This window comes from Lampetra fluviatilis, chromosome 67 (genome assembly GCF_964198595.1).
Source record: "Lampetra fluviatilis chromosome 67, kcLamFluv1.1, whole genome shotgun sequence".
Taxonomy (NCBI): domain Eukaryota; kingdom Metazoa; phylum Chordata; class Hyperoartia; order Petromyzontiformes; family Petromyzontidae; genus Lampetra; species Lampetra fluviatilis.
Genome location: NC_136341.1, coordinates 6,542,809 through 6,570,624, shown reverse-complemented (window position 1 = coordinate 6,570,624; position 27,816 = coordinate 6,542,809). Strand labels below are relative to the sequence as shown.

The 27,816-nt window shown below is 57.1% G+C and overlaps 1 protein-coding gene across 1 annotated transcript in view; it reads right to left on the bottom strand.

The window, feature by feature from the left end:
* Positions 1-6,564: 6,564 nt before the first annotated feature.
* The window catches only part of LOC144952376 (coagulation factor V-like), a 57,326-nt gene continuing 36,074 nt past the window's right edge, over positions 6,565-27,816 (bottom strand). The window contains 11 exon segments of the mRNA XM_078882766.1: positions 6,565-7,788; positions 12,540-12,722; positions 16,072-16,223; positions 18,067-18,211; positions 19,044-19,205; positions 19,741-19,835; positions 20,501-20,572; positions 21,793-21,969; positions 26,061-26,249; positions 27,571-27,694; positions 27,696-27,770. Of these exon segments, the coding sequence (XP_078738892.1) occupies positions 7,633-7,788; positions 12,540-12,722; positions 16,072-16,223; positions 18,067-18,211; positions 19,044-19,205; positions 19,741-19,835; positions 20,501-20,572; positions 21,793-21,969; positions 26,061-26,249; positions 27,571-27,694; positions 27,696-27,770 (1,530 nt within the window). The 3' untranslated portion in view covers positions 6,565-7,632.

Genomic DNA, 27,816 nt, shown 5'->3' with positions numbered 1-27,816 from the left:
CCTTCAGCGTGGAGCGGTCCGACTTCCGTGCAGCCCTGAAGGCCGCGAGCGCATCGTCGTCCAGCATGGCGGGCAATGCCCGCAGCGCCGTAGCATCGGACCACGCTGACATCTCTTGATGCGCCAAAAACCTTCGCTGAAATTGGCCCCAGTCTCCGCCTTCCGCCTTGAAGGCTGACAACGTGGGCAGGCGCTGCTGAAAAATGAAGTCATCCGCCTCGTGGTTCCTCTCCGCCTGTCCGTCGGTGTCTAAGATGGCGGCTCCAGCAGCAGACGTAAGATGGCGGACCCCCTCGCGCGCTGATGACGTCGATGCGCGCGCTTGGGAACCCACCACCACGTGGCGCTCGCCGTTCCCGCCAAAAGTAGGCCCAGGCGCAATGGCGGGAATCCCCCATTCGTTTTGGCGGGAATCTGCGGGGCGACCTTGTAAAATGTCCCCCACCGTCCCCGCTCCTCCCGACGAGCTGATCTCCGCCAAGATGGACGCGGCGGCGAGCAGCAGCTCCGCCAGTCGGGAGTGCGCCTCACGAAGCCCGGCGTCTGTCCCCGGTCGCTCGGCCGGCGCCGTCGACGGACCCTGCAGCGTGGGCAAGTCCTCTTCCTCACCCCCCGCCACCAGCGGCTCCGAGTCGTCCAGGTCTTCCTCGCGGTCAATCCCGTGGGTCCTACGGGTCTTCCTCGTCTCCATACTTGGAAGCCCGTTTCACTTCTGACGCCAGATGAAGTATTGGAAAATGACGGCAGGAAACTCCTTGACGGGAACACACTTCTTTTATTAAATCTTGGCTTGTAACAATACAACGCGTGGCCTCTCTTCTTCACACCGCACTTCTCTTGACTCAGGATTCTGTGCTGCCGGCTCTCTGTGCCTCGTGTAGACTCCGCGCCTCGGCTACACTCCTCTCTCGCCTCGTGTAGACTCTGCGCCTCTGCTACACTCTCCTCTCTCGCCTCGTGTAGACTTTGCCTCTCTCTCGCTGGCTACACCGTATGCATACTCGGCTCGTGCAGACCGTTCTCTCTCGCTGGCTACACCGTATGCATACTCGGCTCGTGCAGACCGTTCTCTCTCGCTGGCTACACCGTATGCATACTCGGCTCGTGCAGACCGTTCTCTCTCGCTGGCTACACCGTATGCATACTCGGCTCGTGCAGACCGTTCTCTCTCGCTGGCTACACACTACACATTACTCAGCTCGTGTAGACCGTTCTATCTCGCTGGCTACACACTATACATTACTCAGCTCGTGTAGACCGTTCTATCTCGCTGGCTACACACTATACCTTACTCAGCTCGTGTAGACCTTTCTCTCTCGCTGGCTACACACTATACCTTACTCTCTTCTACTCTCCATTACTCTCCTCTCCGGGCTCTATCTCTACACCTTCGTCTTCATTCTTAGATGGTTCCACTTCTGCCCCTTGCTCCTCTGTGCATCACCTTATATACCCCTTCTTCCCGGGAGACGGAGCGGATGCGGACCTCAACGTCGGCACCGCTCCTCCGTTACCCAATCCCCACGCGCTATCCCCACGATCCGGTTCCGCTCAGCGCGTGTTTCCACTCTCCGACCAATCACACCGCGCTGCTACCCGATCACTCCCTCTGGGCGCGTCACCGGCACACAGCCAATCAGCAGCACTACCCCCACCCGCGCACTGACGCCTGCTCCTCCCCGTCAGCGCGCGTCACCACACACACACCCGTACATACGCGCTGGCACACGACATATACACCCAGCGCGTATCACCACTACACATGTATACACGCACACACACACACACACGCACACACACACGCACACACACACGCACACACAAACATGTACGCACACACGCACACACACACGCACACACACACACGCACACACACACGCACACACAAACATGTACGCACACACGCACACACACACGTACACACAAAAACATGTACACACACACACAAACATGTACACACACACACGTACACACACACGCACACGTACACACACAAACATGTACGCACACACACACACGCACACAAACATGTACACACACACACGTACACACACAAACATGTACACACACATATACACACACGCACACAAACATGTACACACATATATACACACATGTGCACACACACACACGTACACACACAAACATGTACACACACACACGCACACACACAAACATTTGCACACACACACGTACACACACAAACATGTACACACACGCACACACACAAACATTTGCACACACACACGTACACACACAAATATGTACACACACATATACACACATGTGCACACGCACACGTACACACACAAACATGTACACACACGCACACACAAACATGTACACACACACACGCACACACACAAACATGTACACACACACGCACACACACACACGCACACACAAACACGCACACAAACATGTACACACACACACGCACACACACACACACGCACACACAAACACGCACACACAAACACGCACACAAACATGTACACACACACACGCACACACAAACACGCACACAAACATGTACACACACACACGCACACACACACACGCACACACACACGCACACACACACACGCACACAAACATGTACACACACACACGCACACACACACACGCACACACACACGCACACACACACGCACACACAAACACGCACACAAACATGTACACACACACACGCACACACACACGCACACACACACACGCACACACAAACACGCACACAAACATGTACACACACATATACACACATGTGCAACACACACGCACACACATGTACACAGGACAAAGCTCCCCCGTGTAGCCTCTAACAGGCTGTAGGGGCAAGTGCTGTTAGCGAGCACCTGTGAAGGCTACCGGCACTGTGGCACACGAGGGGGTGGCTACCAGCACCACGCCCGGCCGCCTTTGTCTCCCCAGTGGCGATGTTCACACCAGCTACTCGTTTGAGGCCGAGTCGACCTAGGGGAGGCCCAGGACCGGTTCAGATAATCGTCACTGGTGGTGTTAGCCGTGAGCGGGAATCAAACTCGGGTCGCCGGGTTCATAGCGCAGTGTAGCGCTAACCGCTACACCCACCGCTCCCCACATAGACAGACACACACACGAACACACACGCACACACGCGCACACACGCGCACGCTCTGCATGGGATATGTACATTTTTGGCCAGTTCTTTATTCAACTAAGTTAGGGCCCTCATGCAGAGGCACCGTCTTTATTTCACCTTCTGTCGAGACCCCCATTGAGACTCAGTCCACCCACGGGGTAGAAGGGAGTGAGATGGAACAGATGGAGATTAGTCCACACACGGGGTAGAAGGGATTGAGATGGAACAGATGGAGATTAGTCCACACACGGGGTAGAAGGGAGTGAGATGGAACAGATGGAGATTAGTCCACCCACGGGGTAGAAGGGAGTGAGATGGAACAGATGGAGATTAGTCCACCCACGGGGTAGAAGGGAGTGAGATGGAACAGATGGAGATTAGTCCACCCACGGGGTAGAAGGGATTGAGATGGAACAGATGGAGATTAGTCCACACACGGGGTAGAAGGGAGTGAGATGGAACAGATGGAGATTAGTCCACCCACGGGGTAGAAGGGAGTGAGATGGAACAGATGGAGATTAGTCCACACACGGGGTAGAAGGGATTGAGATGGAACAGATGGAGATTAGTCCACACACGGGGTAGAAGGGATTGAGATGGAACAGATGGAGATTAGTCCACCCACGGGATAGAAGAGAGTGAGATGGAACAGATGGAGATTAGTCCACCCACAGACCATCTGTGCGTGCCTCCACCAATGTTTGCTACACACCGCATCAGGTAATTAATTTGAGGCTGAGTCGACCTAGTGGGAGGCCCAAGACCGGCTCAGATGATCGTCACCTGGTGATGTTGGTGGCTGTGAGCGGGAATCGAACTCGGGTCGCCGGGTTCGTAGTGCGGCGTAGCGCTCACCACTACACCCACCACTCCTCACACACACACATACACAAAAGACAAAGATCCCCCGTACAGCCTCTAACAGACTGTAGGGGCAAGTGCTGTTAGCGAGTAGCAGCAGCACCTGTGAAGGCTACCGGCACTGTGGCACACGAGGGGGGTGGCGACTAGCCCGCATGCCCAGCCACCGCATGCCTAAACAGCTTTTGTTCGACCGGATCGAGGGGGCTAAACGGGCGCGGCACGGGCTAGAGAGGAGATGGAGTGATGTGGTACAGGAGGACGTGGAGCTGAGTGGACTTGCCGATGACTGGTACCAGCGGTGTCAAGATCGGCCTCTGTGGAGGAGGCTCGTGAAGGACGCTACTGGGCAGTTGGAGGCAGTCGCCCTCCAGCAACAACGGAGGGCGGAGGAGCGACGCTCACAACAACGAGCGGAGCGCCGGGTGGATAAAGCACAGCAAGTTGGTACAGTAGGAGGCACAGGTGGTGCATCAGCCAGTCATCTCGGTCATCTCGGTCAGTCGACTAGTGGCACCTGCTGGGTCTGCCCCGTGACCTCCTGCCAGCGGGCGTTCGACACTTCACGTGGCCTCAAGGTGCACATGGCCTGGCACAAGCGTCGTGATGACGTCACCGCCACTTCGTGGCGAATGGCGGTTGTTGTTGTTGTTGAATGAGTGTGAGAATGAGTGGAGTTTGTGTTCATTCCCTATGCTAGACCCACATCATCAGTCATCACCACCAGGGTGATGCACAGGGACAGCTGGCATTACCACCACCATCGTCATCATCACCACCACCACCATCATCTTCACCACCACCATCATCATCATCACCATCATCATCATCTCCACCACCATCATCACCATCACCACCATCGTCATAATCACCACCACCATCATCATCACCATCATCATCATCACCACCACCATCATCATCACCATCATCTTTATCATCATCTTCACCACCACCACCATCACCACCATCACCATCATCATCATCTCCATCACCATCATCACCATCACCATCATCACCATCACCACCATCACCACCACCACCATCACCACCATCACCACCACCACCACCATTACTAGGAAGGAGTCCTATAAATATGTGTGTATTCATCATCCGAGCAGCACCATCCAACATCACCACCACCATCATCACCACCATCACCATCACCACCATCACTGCCGTCCGTCGCTCTGCGTGAGGAGGCACAAAGGCAAAGCTCCCCCGTGTAGCCTTCGGCACGCTCGCCCGGCCGCCTTTGTCTCCCCGGCGGTGACGTTCGCAACGCAGCCGCGAGCGGGGGGGAGTGGCAGGGGAGAGGGGGGGAGAGAGGGGGGGAGAAGGGGGGGAGGGGGGGAGGAGGGCGTGAGGGGGGGAGAGGGGGGGGAGAGGGGGGGAGAAGGGGGGGAGGGGGGGAGAGGGGGGGGAGGGGGGGGAGAGGGGGGGGGAGGGGGGGGAGGGGGGGGGGAGGGGGGGGAGGGGGGGGAGGGGGGGGAGGGGGGGGGAGGGGGGGGAGGGGGGGGGGAGGGGGGGGGAGGGGGGGAGAGGGGGGGAGAAGGGGAGGAGGGGGGGAGAAGGGGAGGAGGGGGGGAGGGGGGGGAAGGGGGGGGAGAAGGGGGGGAGGGGGGGAGAGGGGGGGGAGGGGGAGAGAGGGGGGGGGGAGAGGGGGGGGGAGAGGGGGGGAGAGGGGGGGAGAGGGGGGAGAGGAGGAGGCAGGGGAGAGGGGGGGAGAGAGGCAGGGGAGAGGGGGGGCAGGGGAGAGGGGGGACAGGGGAGAGGGGGGGCAGGGGAGAAGGGGGCAGGGGAGAGGGGGGAGAGAGGCAGGGGAGAGGGGGGGAGAGAGAGGCAGGGGAGAGGGGGGGAGGCAGGGGAGAGGGGGGACAGGGGAGAGGGGGAGGCAGGGGAGAGGGGGGGCAGGGGAGAGGGGGGGGGCAGGGGAGAAGGGGGCAGGGGAGAGGGGGGAGAGAGGCAGGGGAGAGAGGGGGGGAGAGAGAGGCAGGGGAGAGGGGGGGAGGCAGGGGAGAGGGGGGACAGGGGAGAGGGGGGGGCAGGGGAGAGGGGGGGCAGGGGAGAGGGGGGGCAGGGGAGAGGGGGGAGAGAGGCAGGGGAGAGGGGGGGAGAGAGGCAGGGGAGAGGGGGGGAGAGAGTGGGGGAGAGAGGGGGGGAGAGAGGGGGGGAGAGAGGGGGGAGGAGTGGGGGGGGGAGAGAGGGGGAGAGGGAAGGGGGGCAGGGGAGAGGGTGGGGGGAGAGGCAGGGGAGAAGGAAGGGGGGCAGGGGAGAGGGGGGGGCAGGGGAGAGGGGAGAGAGAGGCAGGGAGAGGGGGGGAGGGGGGGCAGGGGAGAGGGTGGGGGGAGAGGGGGGTGGGGGGAGAGGCAGGGGAGAGGAAAGGGGGGCAGGGGAGAGGGGGGGGCAGGGAGAGGGGAGAGAGAGGGGAGAGGGGGGGAGAGGGGAGAGGGGGGGAGAGGGGGGGAGAGGGGGGAGGGGGGGGAGAGGGGGGAGAGCGGGGGAGAGGGGGGGGCAGGGGAGAGGGGGGGCAGGGGAGAGGGGGGGGCAGGGGAGAGGGGAGAGAGAGGGGAGAGGGGGGGAGAGGGGGGGAGAGGGGAGAGGGGGGGAGAGGGGGGAGGGGGGGAGAGGGGGGAGAGGCGGGGGAGAGGGGGGGGCAGGGGAGAGGCAGTTGGTCAGTCGGGCAGTTGGCTAGTTGGGTAGTTGGTCGGTCGGGTAGTCGGGCAGTCGGGAAGTGGGGCAGTCGGGTAGTCGGGCAGTCGGGCAGTCAGGCAGTCGGGTAATCGGGCAGTCGGGTAGTCGGGCAGTCGGGTAGTTGGGCAGTCGGGTAGTCGGGCAGTTGGTCGGTCGGGTAGTCGGGCAGTCGGGTAGTTGGGCAGTCGGGTAGTCGGGCAGTTGGTCGGTCGGGTAATCGGGCAGTCGGGTAGTTGGGCAGTCGGGTAGTCGGGCAGTTGGTCGGTCGGGTAGTCGGGCAGTCGGGTAGTCGGGCAGTCGGGAAGTGGGGCAGTCGGGTAGTCGGGCAGTCGGGCAGTCAGGCAGTCGGGTAATCGGGCAGTCGGGTAGTCGGGCAGTCGGGTAGTTGGGCAGTCGGGTAGTCGGGCAGTTGGTCGGTCGGGTAGTCGGGCAGTCGGGTAGTTGGGCAGTCGGGTAGTTGGGCAGTCGGGAAGTGGGGCAGTCGGGTAGTCGGGCAGTTGGTCGGTCGGGTAGTCGGGCAGTCGGGAAGTGGGGCAGTCGGGTAGTCGGGCAGTTGGTCGGTCGGGTAGTCGGGCAGTCGGGAAGTGGGGCAGTCGGGTAGTCGGGCAGTTGGTCGCTCGGGTAGTCAGGAAGTGGGGCAGTCGGGAAGTGGGGCAGTCGGGCAGTCGGGCAGTCGGGAAGTCGGGCAGTCGGGAAGTGGGGCAGTCGGGTAGTCGGGCAGTTGGTCGGTCGGGTAGTCGGGCAGTCGGGAAGTGGGGCAGTCGGGTAGTCGGGCAGTTGGTCGGTCGGGTAGTCGGGAAGTGGGGCAGTCGGGCAGTCGGGCAGTCGGGAAGTCGGGCAGTCGGGCGGTCGGCCATGCTGATGGGCGGGTGTGTATGCTGTGTGTGGCTATGTGTACACACGTGTATCGGTGTGTGTGTGTGCTGTGTGTGTGGTGCGTGTGCTGCTGCTTGTGCTGGCTATGGTGCCGCTGAGTAGGGGCAGCCGAGGAACTCGAGGCGCAGTACGATGGCGCTCTCCCACGCCAGCGGGTAGACGCGCACGTAGCGCGCCAGCAGCGGGGGCGCGAGCACGCTGCGAGCGTACGTGTGGTTATCTCTGTTAGCCACGAACACCTACACACACACAGTACACACAGAGTACACACACAGTACACACACACAGAGAGTACATACAGAGTACACACAGAGTACACACACAGAGAGTACACACAGAGTACACACAGTACACAGAGTACACACACAGAGTACACACAGAGTATGTGTGGTTGTCTCTGTTAGCCACGAACACCTACACACACACACAGTACATACAGAGTACACATACTAGTACACACACAGTACACACACAGTACACACCTACAGAGTACACACACAGTACATACAGAGTACACATACTAGTACACACACAGTACATACACACAGTACACAGAGTACACACACACAGTACACACACAGTACACACACAGTACACACACAGTACACACACAGTACACACACACAGTACACAGAGTACACACACACAGTACACACACAGTACACACACAGTACACACACAGTACACAGAGTACACACACACAGTACACACACAGTACACACACAGTACACACACAGTACACACACACAGTACACAGAGTACACACACACAGTACACACACAGTACACACACAGTACACACACAGTACACACACACAGTACACAGAGTACACACACACAGTACACACACAGTACACACACAGTACACACACACAGTACACAGAGTACACACACACAGTACACACACAGTACACACACAGTACACACACACACAGTACACAGAGTACACACACACAGTACACACACAGTACACACACAGTACACACACACAGTACACAGAGTACACACACACAGTACACACACAGTACACACACAGTACACAGAGTACACACACACAGTACACACACAGTACATACACAGTACACACACACAGTACACAGAGTACACACACACAGTACACACACAGTACACACACAGTACACACACAGTACACACACACAGTACACAGAGTACACACACACAGAGTACACACACAGTACACACACAGTACACACACACAGTACACACACAGTACACACACAGTACACACACAGTACACACACACACAGTACACAGAGTACACACACACAGTACACACACAGTACACACACAGTACACACACAGTACACACACACAGTACACAGAGTACACACACACAGTACACACACAGTACACACACAGTACACACACAGTACACACACACAGTACACAGAGTACACACACACAGTACACACACAGTACACACACAGTACACACACACAGTACACAGAGTACACACACACAGTACACACACAGTACACACACAGTACACACACACAGTACACAGAGTACACACACACAGTACACACACAGTACACACACAGTACACACACACAGTACACACACAGCACACACACAGTACACACACACAGTACACAGAGTACACACACACAGAGTACACACACAGTACACACACAGTACACACACACAGTACACACACAGTACACACACAGTACACACACAGTACACACACAGTACACAGAGTACACACACACAGTACACACACAGTACACACACAGTACACACACAGTACACACACACAGTACACAGAGTACACACACACAGTACACACACAGTACACACACAGTACACACACACAGTACACAGAGTACACACACAGTACACACACAGTACACACACAGTACACGCACAGTACACAGAGTACACACACAGTACACACACAGTACACACACAGTACACACACAGTACACACACAGTACGTGTGGCTGTCTCTGTCTCCCTGTAGGGTGTCCACACCATCCCGTCTCCGCTGTAGCGCAGCGGCAACGAGCGCACGGATTTGATGGCCCCGCGCTCACGAGCTCCCTGTGTGTGTGTGTGTACAGGTGTGTGTGTGTACAGGTGTGTGTGTACAGGTGTGTGTGTGTGTACAGGTGTGTGTGTGTACAGGTGTGTGTGTGTACAGGTGTGTGTGTACAGGTGTGTGTGTGTGTACAGGTGTGTGTGTGTACAGGTGTGTGTGTGTACAGGTGTGTGTGTGTGTACAGGTGTGTGTGTGTACAGGTGTGTGTGTGTGTACAGGTGTGTGTGTGTACAGGTGTGTGTGTGTGTACAGGTGTGTGTGTACAGGTGTGTGTGTGTGTGTACAGGTGTGTGTGTGTACAGGTGTGTGTGTGTGTACAGGTGTGTGTGTACAGGTGTGTGTGTGTACAGGTGTGTGTGTGTGTACAGGTGTGTGTGTGTGTACAGGTGTGTGTGTGTACAGGTGTGTGTGTGTGTACAGGTGTGTGTGTGTGTACAGGTGTGTGTGTGTGTACAGGTGTGTGTGTACAGGTGTGTGTGTGTGTACAGGTGTGTGTGTACAGGTGTGTGTGTGTACAGGTGTGTGTGTGTGTACAGGTGTGTGTGTGTACAGGTGTGTGTGTGTACAGGTGTGTGTGTACAGGTGTGTGTGTGTGTACAGGTGTGTGTGTGTGTACAGGTGTGTGTGTGTACAGGTGTGCGTGTACAGGTGTGTGTGTACAGGTGTGTGTGTACAGGTGTGTGTGTACAGGTGTGTGTGTGTACAGGTGTGTGTGTGTGTACAGGTGTGTGTGTGTACAGGTGTGTGTGTGTACAGGTGTGTGTGTGTACAGGTGTGTGTGTGTGTACAGGTGTGTGTGTACAGGTGTGTGTGTGTACAGGTGTGTGTGTGTACAGGTGTGTGTGTACAGGTGTGTGTACAGGTGTGTGTGTGTACAGGTGTGTGTGTGTGTACAGGTGTGTGTACAGGTGTGTGTGTGTGTACAGGTGTGTGTGTGCGTACAGGTGTGTGTGTGTACAGGTGTGTGTGTACAGGTGTGTGTGTGTGTACAGGTGTGTGTACAGGTGTGTGTGTACAGGTGTGTGTGTACAGGTGTGTGTGTGTACAGGTGTGTGTGTGTGTACAGGTGTGTGTGTACAGGTGTGTGTGTGTACAGGTGTGTGTGTACAGGTGTGTGTGTGTGTGTACAGGTGTGTGTGTGTACAGGTGTGTGTGTGTACAGGTGTGTGTGTGTACAGGTGTGTGTGTGCGTACAGGTGTGTGTGTGCGTACAGGTGTGTGTGTGTACAGGTGTGTGTACAGGTGTGTGTGTGTACAGGTGTGCGTGTACAGGTGTGCGTGTACAGGTGTGTGTGTACAGGTGTGTGTGTACAGGTGTGTGTGTGTACAGGTGTGTGTGTGTACAGGTGTGTGTGTGTGTACAGGTGTGTGTGTGTACAGGTGTGTGTGTGTACAGGTGTGTGTGTGTACAGGTGTGTGTGTGTACAGGTGTGTGTGTACAGGTGTGTGTGTACAGGTGTGTGTGTGTGTACAGGTGTGTGTGTGTACAGGTGTGTGTGTGTGTACAGGTGTGTGTGTGTACAGGTGTGTGTGTGTGTACAGGTGTGTGTGTACAGGTGTGTGTGTACAGGTGTGTGTGTGTGTACAGGTGTGTGTGTGCGTACAGGTGTGTGTGTGTACAGGTGTGTGTGTACAGGTGTGTGTGTGTGTACAGGTGTGTGTGTGTGTACAGGTGTGTGTGTACAGGTGTGTGTGTACAGGTGTGTGTGTGTACAGGTGTGTGTGTGTGTACAGGTGTGTGTGTGTACAGGTGTGTGTGTGTACAGGTGTGTGTGTACAGGTGTGTGTGTGTGTACAGGTGTGTGTGTGTGTACATGTGTGTGTGTACAGGTGTGTGTGTGTGTGTACAGGTGTGTGTGTGTGTACAGGTGTGTGTGTGTGTACAGGTGTGTGTGTGCGTACAGGTGTGTGTGTGCGTACAGGTGTGTGTGTGTACAAGTGTGTGTGTACAGGTGTGTGTGTGTACAGGTGTGTGTGTGTACAGGTGTGTGTGTACAGGTGTGTGTGTGTGTACAGGTGTGTGTGTGTACAGGTGTGTGTACAGGTGTGTGTGTACAGGTGTGTGTGTGTACAGGTGTGTGTGTGTACAGGTGTGTGTGTGTGTACAGGTGTGTGTGTACAGGTGTGTGTGTACAGGTGTGTGTGTGTACAGGTGTGTGTGTGTACAGGTGTGTGTGTACAGGTGTGTGTGTACAGGTGTGTGTGTGTACAGGTGTGTGTGTGTACAGGTGTGTGTGTGCGTACAGGTGTGTGTGTACAGGTGTGTGTGTGTACAGGTGTGTGTGTGTGTACAGGTGTGTGTGTGTGTACAGGTGTGTGTGTGTACAGGTGTGTGTGTGTGTACAGGTGTGTGTGTGTGTGTGTACAGGTGTGTGTGTGTACAGGTGTGTGTGTGTACAGGTGTGTGTGTGTGTACAGGTGTGTGTGTGCGTACAGGTGTGTGTGTGTGTACAGGTGTGTGTGTACAGGTGTGTGTGTGTACAGGTGTGCGTGTACAGGTGTGTGTACAGGTGTGTGTGTGTGTACAGGTGTGTGTGTGTGTACAGGTGTGCGTGTACAGGTGTGTGTACAGGTGTGTGTGTGTACAGGTGTGTGTGTGTACAGGTGTGTGTGTACAGGTGTGTGTGTGTGTACAGGTGTGTGTGTACAGGTTTGTGTGTGTACAGGTGTGTGTGTGCGTACAGGTGTGTGTGTGTGTGTACAGGTGTGTGTACAGGTGTGTGTGTGTGTACAGGTGTGTGTGTGTACAGGTGTGTGTGTACAGGTGTGTGTGTGTGTACAGGTGTGTGTGTACAGGTGTGTGTGTGTACAGGTGTGTGTGTACAGGTGTGGTGTGTGTGTACAGGTGTGTTTGTGTGTACAGGTGTGTGTACACGTGTGTGTGTACAGGTGTGTGTGTACAGGTGTGTGTGTACAGGTGTGTGTGTACCCTATCAGCGTGTGCCGATGTCTCCCTGTAGGGTGTCCACGCCATCCCGTCTCCGCTGTAGCGCAGCGTGAACGTGCGCACGAATTTGATGGCCCCGCGCTCGCGAGCTCCCTGGCTCACGACTCCTGTCACCGTGGTGAGTCGCGCGAAGTCCACCTGGAGCCACTCGCCCACGGCGCTCCGCTGTGTGTCAGTGTGTGTGTGTCAGTGGGTGTGTGAGTGTCAGTGTGTTTCAGTGGGTGGGTGAGTGTGTCAGTGTGTGTGTCAGTGTGTCAGTGTGTGTGTGAGTGTGTGTGAGTACACGTGTGTGTGTGTCAGTGGGTGGGTGGGTGGGTGTGTGGGTGGGTGGGTGGGTGAGTGGGTGGGTGGGTGTGTGGGTGTGTGGGTGAGTGGGTGAGTGTATGAGTGGGTGGGTGTGTCAGTGTGTGTCAGTGTGTGTGTGTCAGTGGGTGGGTGGGTGTGTGGGTGTGTCAGTGGGTGGGTGGGTGTCAGTGTGTGTGTGTGTCAGTGTGTGTGTCAGTGTGTCAGTGGGTGTGTCAGTGTGTGTGTCAGTGTGTCAGTGTGAGTGTGTCAGTGTGTGTGTGTGAGTGTGTGTGTGTCAGTGTGTGTGTCAGTGTGTGTGTGTGTCAGTGTGTGAGTGTGTGTGTACACGTGTGTGTGTGAGTGTCAGTGTGAGTGTGTCAGTGTGTGTCAGTGTGTGTGTCAGTGTGTGTCAGTGTGTGTGAGTGTGTGTGTGTGAGTGTGTGTGTGTCAGTGTGTGTGTGTCAGTGTATCGGTGGGTGGGTGGGTGTGTGGGTGGGTGAGTGTGCGTGTGTCAGTGTGTGTGTGTCAGTGTGTCAGTGTGTGTGAGTGTGTGAGTGTGTGTGTGTGCACACGTGTGTGTGAGTGAGTGTCAGTGTGCGTGTGTGAGTGTGTGTGTGTACACGTGTGTGTGTGTCAGTGAGTGTGCGTGTGTCAGTGGGTGAGCGTGTGAGTGTGTGTACACGTGTGTGTGTGTGTACACGTATGTGTGTCAGTGTGAGTGAGTGTGTGTATGTCAGTGTGTGTACACGTGTGTGTGTGTAAGTGTGTGTGAGTGTGTGTATGTCAGTGTGTGTACACGTGTGTGTGTGTGAGTGAGTGTGAGTGTGTGTGTGTGTGAGTGTGTGAGTGTGTGAGTGTACGTGTGTGTGTGTGTACGTGTGTATGTGAGTGTGTGTGTGTACACGTGTGTGTGTGTGTACACGTGTGTGTGTGTACACGTGTGTGTGTACACGTGGGAAGGCGGGGGGGGGGGAGAAACATCATCGTGTTAGTTAGCGTCAATGACTCCGTGTGAGTCTACGGGTCTCTGTGTACAAAGTCTGTGTGTCTGTGTGTGTGTCTGTGTGTGTCTGTGTGAGTATGTGTGTCTCTGTGTACAGAGTCTGTGTGTCTGTGTGTGTGTCTGTGTGTGTCTGTGTGAGTATGTGGGTCTCTGTGTACAGAGTCTGTGTGTCTGTGTGTGTATTTGTGTGTGTCTGTGTGAGTATGTGGGTCTCTGTGTACAAAGTCTGTGTGTCTGTGTGTGTGTCTGTGTGTGTCTGTGTGAGTATGTGAGTCTCTGTGTACAGTCTGTGGGTCTCTGTGTACAGAGTCTGTGTGTCTCTGTGTACAGAGTCTGTGTGTCTGTGTGTGTGTCTGTGTGTGTCTGTGTGAGTATGTGGGTCTCTGTGTACAGTCTGTGGGTCTCTGTGTACAGAGTCTGTGTGTCTCTGTGTACAGAGTCTGTGTGTCTGTGTGTGTGTCTGTGTGTGTCTGTGTGAGTCTGTGGGTCTCTGTGTACAGAGTCTGTGGGTCTCTGTGTACAGAGTCTGTGTGTCTCTGTGTACAGAGTCTGTGTGTCTGTGTGTGTGTCTGTGTGTGTCTGTGTGAGTATGTGGGTCTCTGTGTACAGAGTCTGTGGGTCTCTGTGTACAGAGTCTGTGTGTCTCTGTGTACAGAGTCTGTGTGTCTGTGTGTGTGTCTGTGTGTGTCTGTGTGAGTATGTGGGTCTCTGTGTACAGAGTCTGTGTGTCTCTGTGTACAGAGTCTGTGTGTCTCTGTGTACAGAGTCTGTGTGTCTGTGTGTGTGTCTGTGTGTGTCTGTGTGAGTATGTGGGTCTCTGTGTACAGAGTCTGTGGGTCTCTGTGTACAGAGTCTGTGTGTCTGTGTGTGTGTCTGTGTGTGTCTGTGTGAGTATGTGGGTCTCTGTGTACAGAGTCTGTGGGTCTCTGTGTACAGAGTCTGTGTGTCTCTGTGTACAGAGTCTGTGTGTCTGTGTGTGTGTCTGTGTGTGTCTGTGTGAGTATGTGGGTCTCTGTGTACAGAGTCTGTGGGTCTCTGTGTACAGAGTCTGTGTGTCTCTGTGTACAGAGTCTGTGTGTCTGTGTGTGTGTCTGTGTGTGTCTGTGTGAGTATGTGGGTCTCTGTGTACAGAGTCTGTAGGTCTCTGTGTACAGAGTCTGTGTGTCTCTGTGTACAGAGTCTGTGTGTCTGTGTGTGTGTCTGTGTGTGTCTGTGTGAGTATGTGGGTCTCTGTGTACAGAGTCTGTGTGTCTCTGTGTACAGAGTCTGTGTGTCTCTGTGTACAGAGTCTGTGTGTCTGTGTGTGTGTCTGTGTGTGTCTGTGTGAGTATGTGGGTCTCTGTGTACAGAGTCTGTGGGTCTCTATGTACAGAGTCTGTGTGTCTGTGTGTGTGTCTGTGTGTGTCTGTGTGAGTATGTGGGTCTCTGTGTACAGAGTCTGTGTGTCTCTGTGTGAGTCTGTGGGTCTCTGTGTACAGAGTCTGTGGGTCTCTGTGTGAGTCTACGGGTCTCTGTGTACAGAGTCTGTGGGTCTCTGTGTGAGTCTGTGGGTCTCTGTGTGTGAGTCTGTGTGTCTCTGTGTGAGTCTACGGGTCTCTGTGTAGAGTCTACGGGTCTCTGTGTACAGAGTCTGTGGGTCTCTGTGTGTGAGTCTGTGTGTCTCTGTGTGAGTCTACGGGTCTCTGTGTAGAGTCTACGGGTCTCTGTGTACAGAGTCTGTGTGTCTCTGTGTGAGTCTGTGGGTCTCTGTGTACAGAGTCTGTGGGTCTCTGTGTACAGAGTCTGTGGGTCTCTGTGTGAGTCTACGGGTCTCTGTGTACAGAGTCTGTGGGTCTCTGTGTGAGTCTGTGGGTCTCTGTGTGAGTCTGTGGGTCTCTGTGTACAGAGTCTGTGTGTCTCTGTGTACAGAGTATGTGGGTCTCTGTGTGAGTCTGTGGGTCTCTGTGTGAGTCTGTGTGTCTCTGTGTACAGAGTCTGTGGGTCTCTGTGTGAGTCTGTGGGTCTCTGTGTGGGTCTGTGTGTCTCTGTGTACAGAGTCTGTGTGTCTCTGTGTGTGAGTCTGTTGGTCTCTGTGTACAGAGTCTGTGGGTCTCTGTGTGTGAGTCTGTGTGTCTCTGTGTACAGAGTCTGTGGGTCTCTGTGTTTCTGCTGATGCTACTGCTGCTGATGATTCTGCTGATGCTACTGATGGGGAGGGAGGGAGGGAGGGGGGTGGTGGTCACCCACCTTCGCCTGCCAGGCGTTCACCATGCCGCTGTTGTCAAGCCGCGCCTGGTGCGCCTCCCAGCGGAGCCCGAACCAGCCCTTCTTGTAGGACGAAGCCGTGATCTGTTCGTCCCGGATCTCCCCGCTCGCCATGCCCAGCTTGTGTCCGCACGCTGGGCAGCAGGGAAGGGGGGCAGCAGGAGAGGGGAGGGGGGCAGCAGGGAGGGAGGCACGGGGAAGTCGCAACGAACGCACGGAACTAACACCGAGAAAATCTCGACTTTCATCGCCTACCGAGAAGAAAGCCAGGAGGCGGACCGGGACAAGGGCAATGCCGGTCTGGATTCGAAGCTTTCGCTGCGGAAAAATTAAATTAAATCGCGACACAAGGTTAGGGGAAAGCTGATGATGGCGGACCGCTTGTGTTGCGCTCGAAACGTCGCGATTCATTTCACTACTAGACGCTTTCTGTTGGTTCTTTCGGTAAAGTCACGTAGAAGGGAAGTAATGAAATAAAAAAAATAAAACATAATAAAGTAATAAAACATAATAAAATAATAAAAATAAAACATAATAAAATAATAAAAATAAAACATAATAAAATAATAAAAATAAAACATAATAAAATAATGCAAATATTTTATTAGGCTTTATTTTTATTATTTTATTACTATAAATAATAATATTAGAAAAAATAACAAACAAAAAGTAAAACATAATAAAATAATTAAATATTTAATTATGTTTTATTTTTATTATTTTATTACTTCCCTTCTACGCGACTTTACCGAAAGAACCAAGAAGATGAATCCCTGCGGTCACGAAAGCTTTAAATCGAATTTTAGACGCGTTTATTTCACTCACTCCCGTCTGCATTTCCCATAAATATGCGAAATTCCTCTTCTTGGTTCTTTCGGTAAAGTCATCGCGTAGAAGGGAAATAATAAAATAATAAAAATAAAACATCATAAAATACAATTCTCACGACGTTTCGGCCACAACGCAAGCAGCCGTCCTCAGGTGAAGAACAGGTCTGTCGGGAAGACAGCGTCTGAATGAAACACCACCAGGCTTGGCAGCGTGTATTTAAGCTGCTGGGTTGGAGGGGGAAGGGCGCCTTGACAAAAGAATTTGCATATCAAGAGGAATTTGGCATATAGATTTAAAGCTTTCGTGACTGCAGGGATTCATCTTCTTGGTTCTTTCGGTAAAGTCGTCACGTAGAAGGGAAATAATAAAATAATAAAAATAAAACATAATAAAATACAATTCTCACGACGTTTCGGCCACAACGCATGTAAAGGATTTAGAGTGAAAAACTTTGTTTTTACAGGTTATACTTGTTACCGCTCCAATTGTCCACGCTCAACTCACGTTGCCTGTAAATCACCACGTGGTCCCTGACGTCACGGAAAGCCACGGCAAGCCACGCCCAGGGGCGGGGGATGTGGAAGGAGGAGGGGAGGGGCCGATGGGGGAAGGGGGGCACGGGGAGGGGCAGCTCAGACAGGACATTTCATTAAAGCGCGTTTTTTTAAAAAGAAGAAGTATTTTTAAATATTTTACTTCATGATGTCGACGACATTGACACCCGCGACCGATTGGAAATGCGCCGGAGCCACCGCAGCGGCGTGAGACGCTGTGACCTCAACTTGACCCCGAGGTGACCCCGAGCTGAACTCGATCCGAACTTGATCCGACCTTGCCCTGACCGCCCAACCCCGACCTTGAGCTTGACCTCGATGTGACCCCAAGCTGGCCCGTCCTCACCTTGACCCCGACGTGACCTTGATCCGACCTTACCCTGACCCCAACCTGACCCTGATCTTGACATGACCCCCAACCTGAACCATCCTCACCTTGACCCCGACACGACCTTGACCCAACTTTGCCCTGACAGCCCAACCTGACCTTGACCCTGACCTCGACGTGACCCCAAACCTGAACCATCCTCACCTCGACCCCGACACCCAACCGACCTCGACCTCCGACCCCTGACCCCCACGCGGGCCTCACCTTGCACGTCGCAGCCGTAGAGTTCCATGCGTAGACTCGGCCTGTTGATGAACCCCGTGGGGTAGAGGCGGAGGTAGCGAGCCACGATGGGCGGGTCCAGCACCACGTCGGCGTGAGACGACGAATCGTTGTTGGCCGGGATGAACTGGGGGGGGGGGGGGGGGGCGGGGGTCACGTGGGGGTCACGTGGGGGTCACGTGGGGGTTAAGCGGGGAGGAGGGGGTGGTAGGGGTCGTGGGGGTCAGGGAAGGTAGTAGGAGAGGGGGGTAGAGGGGTTGGAAGTTGGGGGGGTCACGTGGGGTCACGCGGGGGTCACGTGCGGGTCACGCGGGGGGGGGGGGGGTTGTAGGGGTCGTGGGGGTCAGGGAGGGTAGTGGGGGAGGGGGGTGAGTGGTGAGTGGTGAGTGGTGAATGGTGAGGAGTGGTGAGGAGTGGTGAGCGGTGGTGAGGAGTGGTGAGTGGTGAGTGGTGAGGAGTGGTGAGTGGTGAGTGGTGAGGAGTGGTGAGTGGTGAGGAGTGGTGAGTGGTGAGCGGTGGTGAGTGGTGAGCTCACCGTCAGGTGCTGCCCTACAGCGTCTCTCGACCGGTACTCTCTCCAGCTGTGTCCGTCTCGGCTGGCCGCGAGTGGTGAGTGGTGGTGAGTGGTGGTGAGTGGGGAGCGGTGAGTGATGAGTGGCGAGTGGTGGTGAGTGGTGAGTGGTGGTGAGTGGGGAGCGGTGAGTGGTGAGTGATGAGTGGTGAGCGATGAGGTGTGGTGAGCGGTGGTGAGGAGTGGTGAGTGATGAGTGGTGAGTGGTGAGTGGTGGTGAGTGGTGAGCTCACCATCATTGGCTGCCCTACAGCGTCTCTCGACCGGTACTCTCTCCAGCGGTGTCCGTCTCGGCTGGTCGCGAGTGGTGAGCGGTGAGTGCTGAGTGCTGAGTGGTGAGCAGTGGTGGTGAGGAGTGGTGAGGAGTGGTGCGGAGTGGTGAGCTCACCATCATTGGCTGCCCTGCACCGTCTCTGGCCCGGTACTCTCTCCAGCGGTGTCCGTCTCCGCTGGCGGCGAGCGCCACGGAGGTCACGAACTGCTTGCTGAGCCAGCGGGAGGCGCCCTGAGTCGTCACCTGACTCACCGCGCTCACTCGCAGCAGGTCCACCTGGGGGGGGGGTGGGGGGGTAGGGGGAGGGGGGTAGAGGGGTTAGGGGGGTAGAGGGGGTGGGGGGAGTCGGGTACAGGGGGTAGCAGGGGGGTAGGGGCGTGGGGGGGGGTAAAGGGGGTAGGGGGGTAGGGGGGGGTAGGGGGTAGAGGCGGTAGGGGGGTAGAGGGGGTAGGGGGGGGTAGAGGGGGTAGGGGGGGGTAGAGGGGGTAGGGGGGTAGGGGGGTGTGGGTGGTGTGGGTGGTGTGTTGTGGGGGGTGGGGTGTGGGTGGTGGTGGTGTGAGTGTGGTGTGGGGGGTGGGGGTGTTGGTGGTGGTGTGAGTGGTGGTGGTGTGGGTGGTGTGTGGGTGGTGCTGTTGTGGGTGGTGGTGGTGGTGTGGGTGGTGGTGGTGGTGTTGTTGTTGTTGTGGGTGGTGGTAGTGTTCTTGTTGTGGGTGGTGGAGTGGGTGTTGTGGGTGGTGCTGTTGTGGGTGGTGGTGGTGGTGGTGTTGTTGTTGGTGTTGTTGGTTGTGGTTGTGGTGTTGTGGGTCTCCACCTGTATCCAGGAGTCAGCGAACGAGGATGGGGTCCAGGCGTTGACGCGTCCACCCAGGTCGAGCCTCGCCTTCCACGGGGACCACTCCTCGTCCGCTGTCCACACGCAGGGTGTCGCGTCCACCACTCGTCCACCACTTGTCCACCACTCAACCACCACTCGTACACCACTCGTCCACCACTCAACCACTCATACACTCAACCTCCACTCAACCACCACCACTCAACCACCACTCCACCACCACCACCACCCAACCACCCCACCACCCCCAACCACCACCCCACCACCCCACCACCCCACCACCACCCCCACCACCACCCCACCCCACCACCACCCCACCACCCCACCACCCCACCACCACCCCACCCCACCACCACCCCACCACCACCGCCACCCTACCACCACCCCACCACCCCACCACCCCCACCACCCCACCACCCCACCACCACCCCACCACCACCACCCCACCACCACCACCCCACCACCACCACCACCCCACCACCACCACCCCACCACCCCACCACCCCCACTACCCCACCACCCCCACCACCCCACCACCCCACCACCCCCACCACCCCCACCACCCCCACCACCCCCACCACCCCACCACCACCACCCCACCACCCCACCACCCCACCACCCCACCACCCCCACACCCCACCACCCCCACTACCCCACCACCCCCACCACCCCACCACCCCACCACCCCCACCACCCCCACCACCCCACCACCCCACCACCACTTCACCTTGGCTCTCACCGTCGTAGGAGGAGGCTGTCACTTGGGAGTCCGTGATCAGCCCGGACTGCATCCCTAGCGGCTTGCCACACTCTGTAGTGGCGGAGAGGGGGGGGGGGGCACGTGGGTGACAGCTACCCCACTCAGCTACCCACTCAGCCACCCACTCAGTCACCCACTCAGCCACCCACTCAGCTACCCACTCAGCCACCCACTCAGCCACCCACTCAGCTACCCACTCAGCTACCCACTCAGCCACCCACTCAGCTACCCACTCAGCTACACACTCAGCCACCCACTCAGCCACCCACTCAGCTACCCACTCAGCCACCCACTCAGCCACCCACTCAGCCACCCACTCAGCTACCCACTCAGCCACCCACTCAGCTACCCACTCAGCTACCCACTCAGCTACCCACTCAGCTACCCACTCAGCTACCCCACTCAGCTACCCACCCAGCTACCCACTCAGCTAACCCACTCAGTTACCCACTCAGCCACCCCACTCAGCTACCCACTCACTCAGCTATCCCGCTCACTCAGCTACCCACTCAGCTACCCCACTCAGCTACCCCGCTCAGCTACCCCACCCTGTCCGTGCGTGTGTCCGTGCGTGTGTCTGTGATGGTGTCTGTGATGGTGTCTGTCCATGTGTCTGTGTGTGTCTGTGCGTGTGTCTGTGGTGTGTCTGTGTGTCTGTGTGTCTGTGCGTGTGTCTGTGTGTCTGTGTGTCTGTGCGTGTGTCTTTGTGTCTGTGTGTCTGTGCGTGTGTCTTTGTGTCTGTATGTCTGTGCGTGTGTCTTTGTGTCTGTGTGTCTGTGCGTGTGTCTGTGCGTGTGTCTGTGTCTGTGCGTGTGTTTGTGTCTGTGTGTCTGTGTGTGTGTCTGTGCGTGTGTCTGTGTGTGTGTCTGTGCGTGTGTGTCTGTGCGTGTGTCTGTGCGTGTGTCTGTGTCTGTGTGTCTGTGCGTGTGTCTGTGCGTGTGTCTGTGCGTGTGTCTGTGTCTGTGTGTCTGTGCGTGTATCTGTGCGTGTGTCTGTGTGTGTGTCTGTGCGTGTGTCTGTGCGTGTGTCTGTGTGTGTCTGTCCGTGTGTCTGTGTGTGTCTGTCCGTGTGTCTGTGCGTGTGTCTGTGCGTGTGTCTGTGCGTGTGTCTGTGCGTGTGTCTGTGTGTGTGTCTGTGCGTGTCTGTGCGTGTGTCTGTGTGTGTGTCTGTGTCTGTGCGTGCGTCTGTGCGTGTGTCTGTGCGTGTGTCTGTGTGTGTGTCTGTGCGTGTCTGTGCGTGTGTCCGTGCGCGTGTCTGTGCGTGCCGCTCACCCTGTCCGTCCAGCACGGTGTAGGTGATGGACATGCCCTGCGACGATGTGGTGGACGAGGTGGTGGACGAGGTGGTGGACGACGAGGTGGACGACGAGGTGGAGGTGTGGGCGAGCTCACAGTCCACCAGCCACTCGCCCACGTGGGCAGCGCGCATGTACAGCGTCCTGCCCAGACCTGCGTCCACCACCACCACGACAACCACCACCACCACCACAACATCAACAACAACAAATATCCCCCGTGTAGCCTCAACAGGCTGTAGGGGCAAGTGCTGTGAAGGCTACCGGCACTGTGGCACACGAGGGGGTGGGTGGACAGCACCACGCCCGGCCGCCTTTGTCTCTCCCAGTGGCAACGTTCAATACACACCGCTACACCAGCTACTCGTTTGAGGCTGAGTCGACCTGGGGGAGGCCCGGGATCGGTTCAGATAATCGTCACTGGTGGTGTTGGTGGCCGTGAGCGGGGAGTTGGTGAGTGGGTGGGTGAGTGAGTGAGTGGGTGAGTGAGTGGGTGGGTGAGTGAGTGGGTGGGTGGTTGAGTGGGTGAGTGAGTGAGTGAGTGGGTGAGTGAGTGAGTGGGTGAGTGAGTGGGTGGGTGAGTGAGTGAGTGAGTGGGTGGGTGGTTGAGTGAGTGAGTGGGTGAGTGGGTGAGTGAGTGAGTGGTTGAGTGAGTGGGTGGGTGAGTGAGTGGGTGGGTGGGTGGTTGAGTGAGTGGGTGGGTGAGTGGGTGGGTGAGTAGGTGAGTGAGTGAGTGGGTGGGTGAGTAGGTGAGTGAATGAGTGGGTGGCTGGGTGAGTGGGTGGGTGAGTGAGTGAATGACTGAATGAGTGGGTGGGTGGTTGAGTGAGTGGGTGGGTGAGTGAGTGAGTGGGTGGGTGGTTGAGTGAGTGGGTGGGTGAGTGAGTGAGTGGGTGGGTGGTTGAGTGAGTGGGTGGGTGAGTGAGTGAGTGAGTGGGTGGGTGGTTGAGTGAGTGGGTGGGTGAGTGAATGACTGAATGAGTGGGTGGGTGGTTGAGTGAGTGGGTGGGTGAGTGAGTGAGTGGGTGGGTGGTTGAGTGAGTGGGTGGGTGAGTGGGTGGTGGGTGAGTAGGGTGAGTGAGTGAGTGGGTGGGTGAGTAGGTGAGTGAATGAGTGGGTGGCTGGGTGAGTGGGTGGGTGAGTGAGTGAATGACTGAATGAGTGGGTGGGTGGTTGAGTGAGTGGGTGGGTGAGTGAGTGAGTGGGTGGGTGGTTGAGTGAGTGGGTGGGTGAGTGAGTGAGTGGGTGGGTGGTTGAGTGAGTGGGTGGGTGAGTGAGTGAGTGGGTGGGTGGTTGAGTGAGTGGGTGGGTGAGTGAATGACTGAATGAGTGGGTGGGTGGTTGAGTGAGTGGGTGGGTGAGTGAGTGAGTGGGTGGGTGGTTGAGTGAGTGGGTGGGTGAGTGAGTGGGTGGGTGGTTGAGTGAGTGGGTGGGTGAGTGAGTGAGTGGGTGGGTGGTTGAGTGAGTGGGTGGGTGGTGAGTGAGTGGTTGAGTGAGTGGGTGGTTGAGTGAGTGAGTGGGTGGGTGGGTGAGTGAGTGGGTGGGTGGGTGGTTGAGTGAGTGAGTGGGTGGTGTGAGTGATGTGAGTGGGTGGGTGAGTGAGTGAGTGGTTGAGTGAGTGGGTGGTTGAGTGAGTGAGTGGGTGGGTGGGTGAGTGAGTGAATGGGTGGGTGAGTGAGTGAGTGGGTGAGTGAGTGAGTGGGTGAGTGAGTAGGTGAGTGAGTGAGTGGGTGGGTGGCTGGGTGAGTGGGTTGGTGAGTGAGTGAGTGGTTGAGTGAGTGGGTGGGTGGGTGAGTGAGTGAGTGAGTGGGTGGGTGAGTGAGTGAGTGAGTGAGTGGGTGAGTGGGTGGGTGAGTGGGTGGGTGGTGTGAGTGGGTGGGTGGGTGAGTGGGTGGTGAGTGAGTGAGTGGGTGGTTAGTGAGTGGGTGGGTGGGTGGTGAGTGAGTGGGTGAGTGAGTGGGTGAGTAGGTGAGTGAGTGGTGGGTGGGTGGTGGGTGAGTGAGTGGGTGGGTGAGTAGGTGAGTGAGTGAGTGGGTGGGTGAGTGAGTGGGGTGGGTGGTGAGTGAGTGGGTGGGTGTGGTGGTGAGTGAGTGGGTGGTGAGTGGGTGAGTGAGTGGTGGGTGGGTGGGTGGTGAGTGAGTGAGTGGTGTGAGTGAGGTGAGTGGGTGGGTGAGTGAGTGGGTGGGTGAGTGGGTGGTGAGTGGGTGAGTGAGTGGGTGGGTGAGTGAGGTGAGTGGTGGGTGGTGAGTGAGTGAGTGGGTGAGTGAGTGAGTGATGGGTGGGTGGGTGGGTGAGTGAGTGGTGGTGGGTGAGTGAGTGGGTGGGTGGGTGGTGAGTGAGTGAGTGAGTGGTGTGGGTGAGTGGGGTGGGTGGGTGAGTGAGTGGAGTGGGTGAGTGAGTGGTGGGTGGTGGTGAGTGAGTGAGTGAGTGAGTGGGTGGGTGGGTGAGTGAGTGGGTGGTGAGTGGGTGGGTGAGTAGGTGAGTGAGTGGGTGAGTGGGTGAGTGGGTGGGTGGGTGAGTGAGTGAGTGAGTGGGTGAGTGAGTGAGTGGGTGGGTGAGTGAGTGGGTGAGTGAGTGGGTGGGTGAGTAGGTGTGAGTGAGTGAGTGAGTGGTAGGGTGGCTGGGTGGGTGGGTGAGTGAGTGGGTGGGTGTGTGAGTGAGTGGGGTGGGTGAGTGATGTGGAGTGAGTGGAGTGGGTGGGTGAGTGAGTGAGTGAGTGGGTGAGTGATGTGGGTGAGTGGGTGGGTGAGTGAGTGGGTGGGGTGGGTGAGTGGGTGGGTGGGGTGAGTGAGTGAGTGGGTGGGTGGGTGAGTGAGTGGGTGGGTGAGTGAGTGGGGTGGGTGAGTGAGTGGGTGGGTGAGTGGGTGGTGGGTGAGTGGGTGGGTGGTTGAGCGAGTAGGTGAGCGAGCGATCAGTGGAGTGAGTGAGTGAGCGAGCAATTCAGTGAGTCAGTGAGAAAGTGGGTGAGTGAGCGAGAGTGTTAGCGAGTGAGTGAGTGGGTGAGTGAGTGGGTTAGTGAGTGGGTGAGTGAGCGAGAGTGTTAGCGAGTGAGTGAGTGGGTGAGTGAGTGGGTTAGTGAGTGGGTGAGTGAGTGAGTGAGTGGGTTAGTGAGTGGGTGAGTGAGTGAGTGGGTGGTTGAGTGAGTGGGTGAGTAGGTGAGTGAGTGAGTGGGTGGGTGAGTGAGTGGGTGGGTGAGTGGGTGAGTGGGTGGGTGAGTGAGTGGGTGGGTGAGTGGGTGGGTGGGTGAGTGAGTGAGTGAGTGAGTGAGTGAGTGGGTGAGTGAGTGGGTTAGTGAGTGGGTGAGTGAGCGAGAGTGTTAGCGAGTGAGTGAGTGGGTGAGTGAGTGGGTTAGTGAGTGGGTGAGTGAGTGAGTGAGTGGGTTAGTGAGTGGGTGAGTGAGTGAGGGGTGGTTGAGTGAGTGGGTGAGTGAGTGAGTGGGTGGGTGAGTGGGTGAGTGAGTGAGTGGGTGGGTGAGTGGGTGGGTGGTATGAGTGAGTGGGTGGGTGGGTGGGTGAGTGAGTGAGTGAGTGGGTGGGTGGTTGAGTGAGTGAGTGGGTGGGTGAGTGAGTGAGTGAGTGGGTTAGTGAGTGGGTGAGTGAGTGGGTGAGTGGGTGAGTGAGTGGGTTAGTGAGTGGGTGAGTGAGTGAGTCGGTGGGTTAGTGGGTGGGTGAGTGAGCGAGCGATCAGTGAAGTGAGTGAGTGAGCGAGCGATTCAATGAGTCAGCGAGAAAGTGAGTGAGCGAGCGATTCAGTGAGTGAGTGAGCGAGTGAGTGATTGATCGAGCGAGTAGGTGAGTGAGCGAGTGAGCGAGTAGGTGAGTGAAGTGAGCGAGCGAGCGAGTGAGTGAGCGAGCGAGTAGGTGAGTGAGCGAGTGAGCGAGTAGGTGAGTGAGTGAGCGAGCGAGCGAGTGAGTGAGCGAGCGAGTAGGTGATGTGAGCGAGTGAGCGAGTAGGTGAGTGAGCGAGTAGGTGAGTGAGCGAGTGAGTGAGTGAGTGATTGAGCGAGTAGGTGAGTGAGCGAGCGAGTAGGTGAGTGAGCGAAGTGAGCGAGTAGGTGAGTGAGCGAGTGAGTGAGTGAGTGAGCGAGCGAGTGAGTGAGTGATTGATCGAGCGAGTAGGTGAGTGAGCGAAGTGAGCGAGTAGGTGAGTGAGCGGGTGAGTGAGTGAGTGAGCGAGCGAGTGAGTGATTGATCGAGCGAGTAGGTGAGTGAGCGAGCGAGGCGAAGCGAGCGAGCGACGACTCACCTGCGTGTAGCCTCACGCTGTCGGTGCGGTGGCCGTGGCTGAGTGACTGGGTGTGCACCGTGTGTCCGTGGAAGTGGAGTCCGTGCACCGCGCCTGGCACCTTGCCCATGGCCAGCACGTGCCACGCGACCTCCTCCCCGGTGAACATCACCAGGAGAGGTGAGCGCGGTGCCACCATCCCGTTCACCGCTGCAGGTTACACATCGTGGCCACGTTACACATCGCAGATGATATCCACATTCTACGTTGAAATGTCATTGCACGCAGAGATTACACCCATATTGCAGGTGACAATCCAATGGCAGATTACATTCAGATTACAGATTACAATCATGTTACATGTTACACGCAGATTACATTTAAATTACGACTGAGGTGTGGAGAGGGTAAGCGAGTGAGTGAGCGGGTGAGTGAGTGAGCAAGTGAGTGAGTGGGTGAGCGAAGTGAGCGAGCAAGTGAGTGAGCAGGTGAGCGAGTGAGTGAGTGAGTGAGCGAGTGAGTGAGCGAGTGAGTGAGTGGGTGAGCGGGTGAGCGAGCGAGTGAGTGAGCAGGTGAGCGAGCGAGTGAGTGAGCGAGTGAGTGAGTGGGTGAGCGGGTGAGCGAGCGAGTGAGTGAGCAGGTGAGCGAGCGAGTGAGTGAGCGAGTGAGTGAGTGAGTGAGTGAGCGAGTGGGTGAGCGTGTGAGCGAGCGAGTGAGAGAGCGGGTGAGCAAGTGAGTGAGTGAGCGAACGGGTGAATGAGCGGGAGAGCGAGTGAGTGAGTGGGTGAGTGAGTGAGTGAATGAGCGGGTGAGAGAGTGAGCGAGCGAGTGATTCAAGGGTGAGTGAGTGAGCGAGTGAGTGAGCGAGTGAGTGAGCGGGGTGAGCGAGCGGATGAGCAAGTGAAAGAGCGGGTGGGTGAGTGGGTGAGCGAGCGAAGTGAGCGAGCGGGTGAGTGAGCGAGCGGGCGAGCGAGCGGGTGAGTGAGCGAGTGAGCGAGCGAGCGGGCGAGCAGGTCAGCGAGCGGGTGAGTGAGCAAGTGAGCGAGCGAGCGGGCGAGCTGGTCAGCGAGCGGGGAGAGAGCGGGTGAGAGAGCGGGTGAGCGAGCGAGCGGGCGGGCGGGTGAGCGGGTGGGTGAGCGGGTGAGAGAGCGGGTCAGCGAGCGAGCGGGGCGAGCAGGTCAGCGAGCGGGTGAGTGAGCAAGTGAGCGAGCGAGCGGGCGAGCTGGTCAGCGAGCGGGGAGAGAGCGGGTGAGCGGGTGGGTGAGCGGGTGGGTGAGCGGGTGAGAGAGCGGGTCAGCGAGCGAAGCGGGCGAGCAGGTCAGCGAGCGGGGAGAGAGCGGGTGAGCGGGTGGGTGAGCGGGTGGGTGAGCGGAGAGAGAGCGGGTGAGAGAGCGGGTGAGCGAGCGAGCGGGCGGGCGGGTGAGCGGGTGGGTGAGCGGGTGAGAGAGCGGGTCAGCGAGCGAGCGGGTGGGCGGGTGAGCGGGCGGGCGAGCGAGCGAGCGGGCGAGCGCGCCACCGGTGAGCGACCCACCATACACCACGGAGTCTGCCCCCCCGTCCTCCTGCGGGTACCAGCTGAGCGCCTCGCGGAACTCGGTGAGCACCAGCACCGCCTCCCGGCGCCGCCGGGAGCCGGGCGGCGCGCCGGGGGGGCGGTGGCGGTGAGGGGGCCAGAGCCCCCTCGCGACACGTGAGCACCAAGCCCAGCAGGCCCGAGTGGAGGTCTCGCTCCTGGGGAGGGTGTGCAGGGTGACCCATAGACTCACGCTGAGAGCCG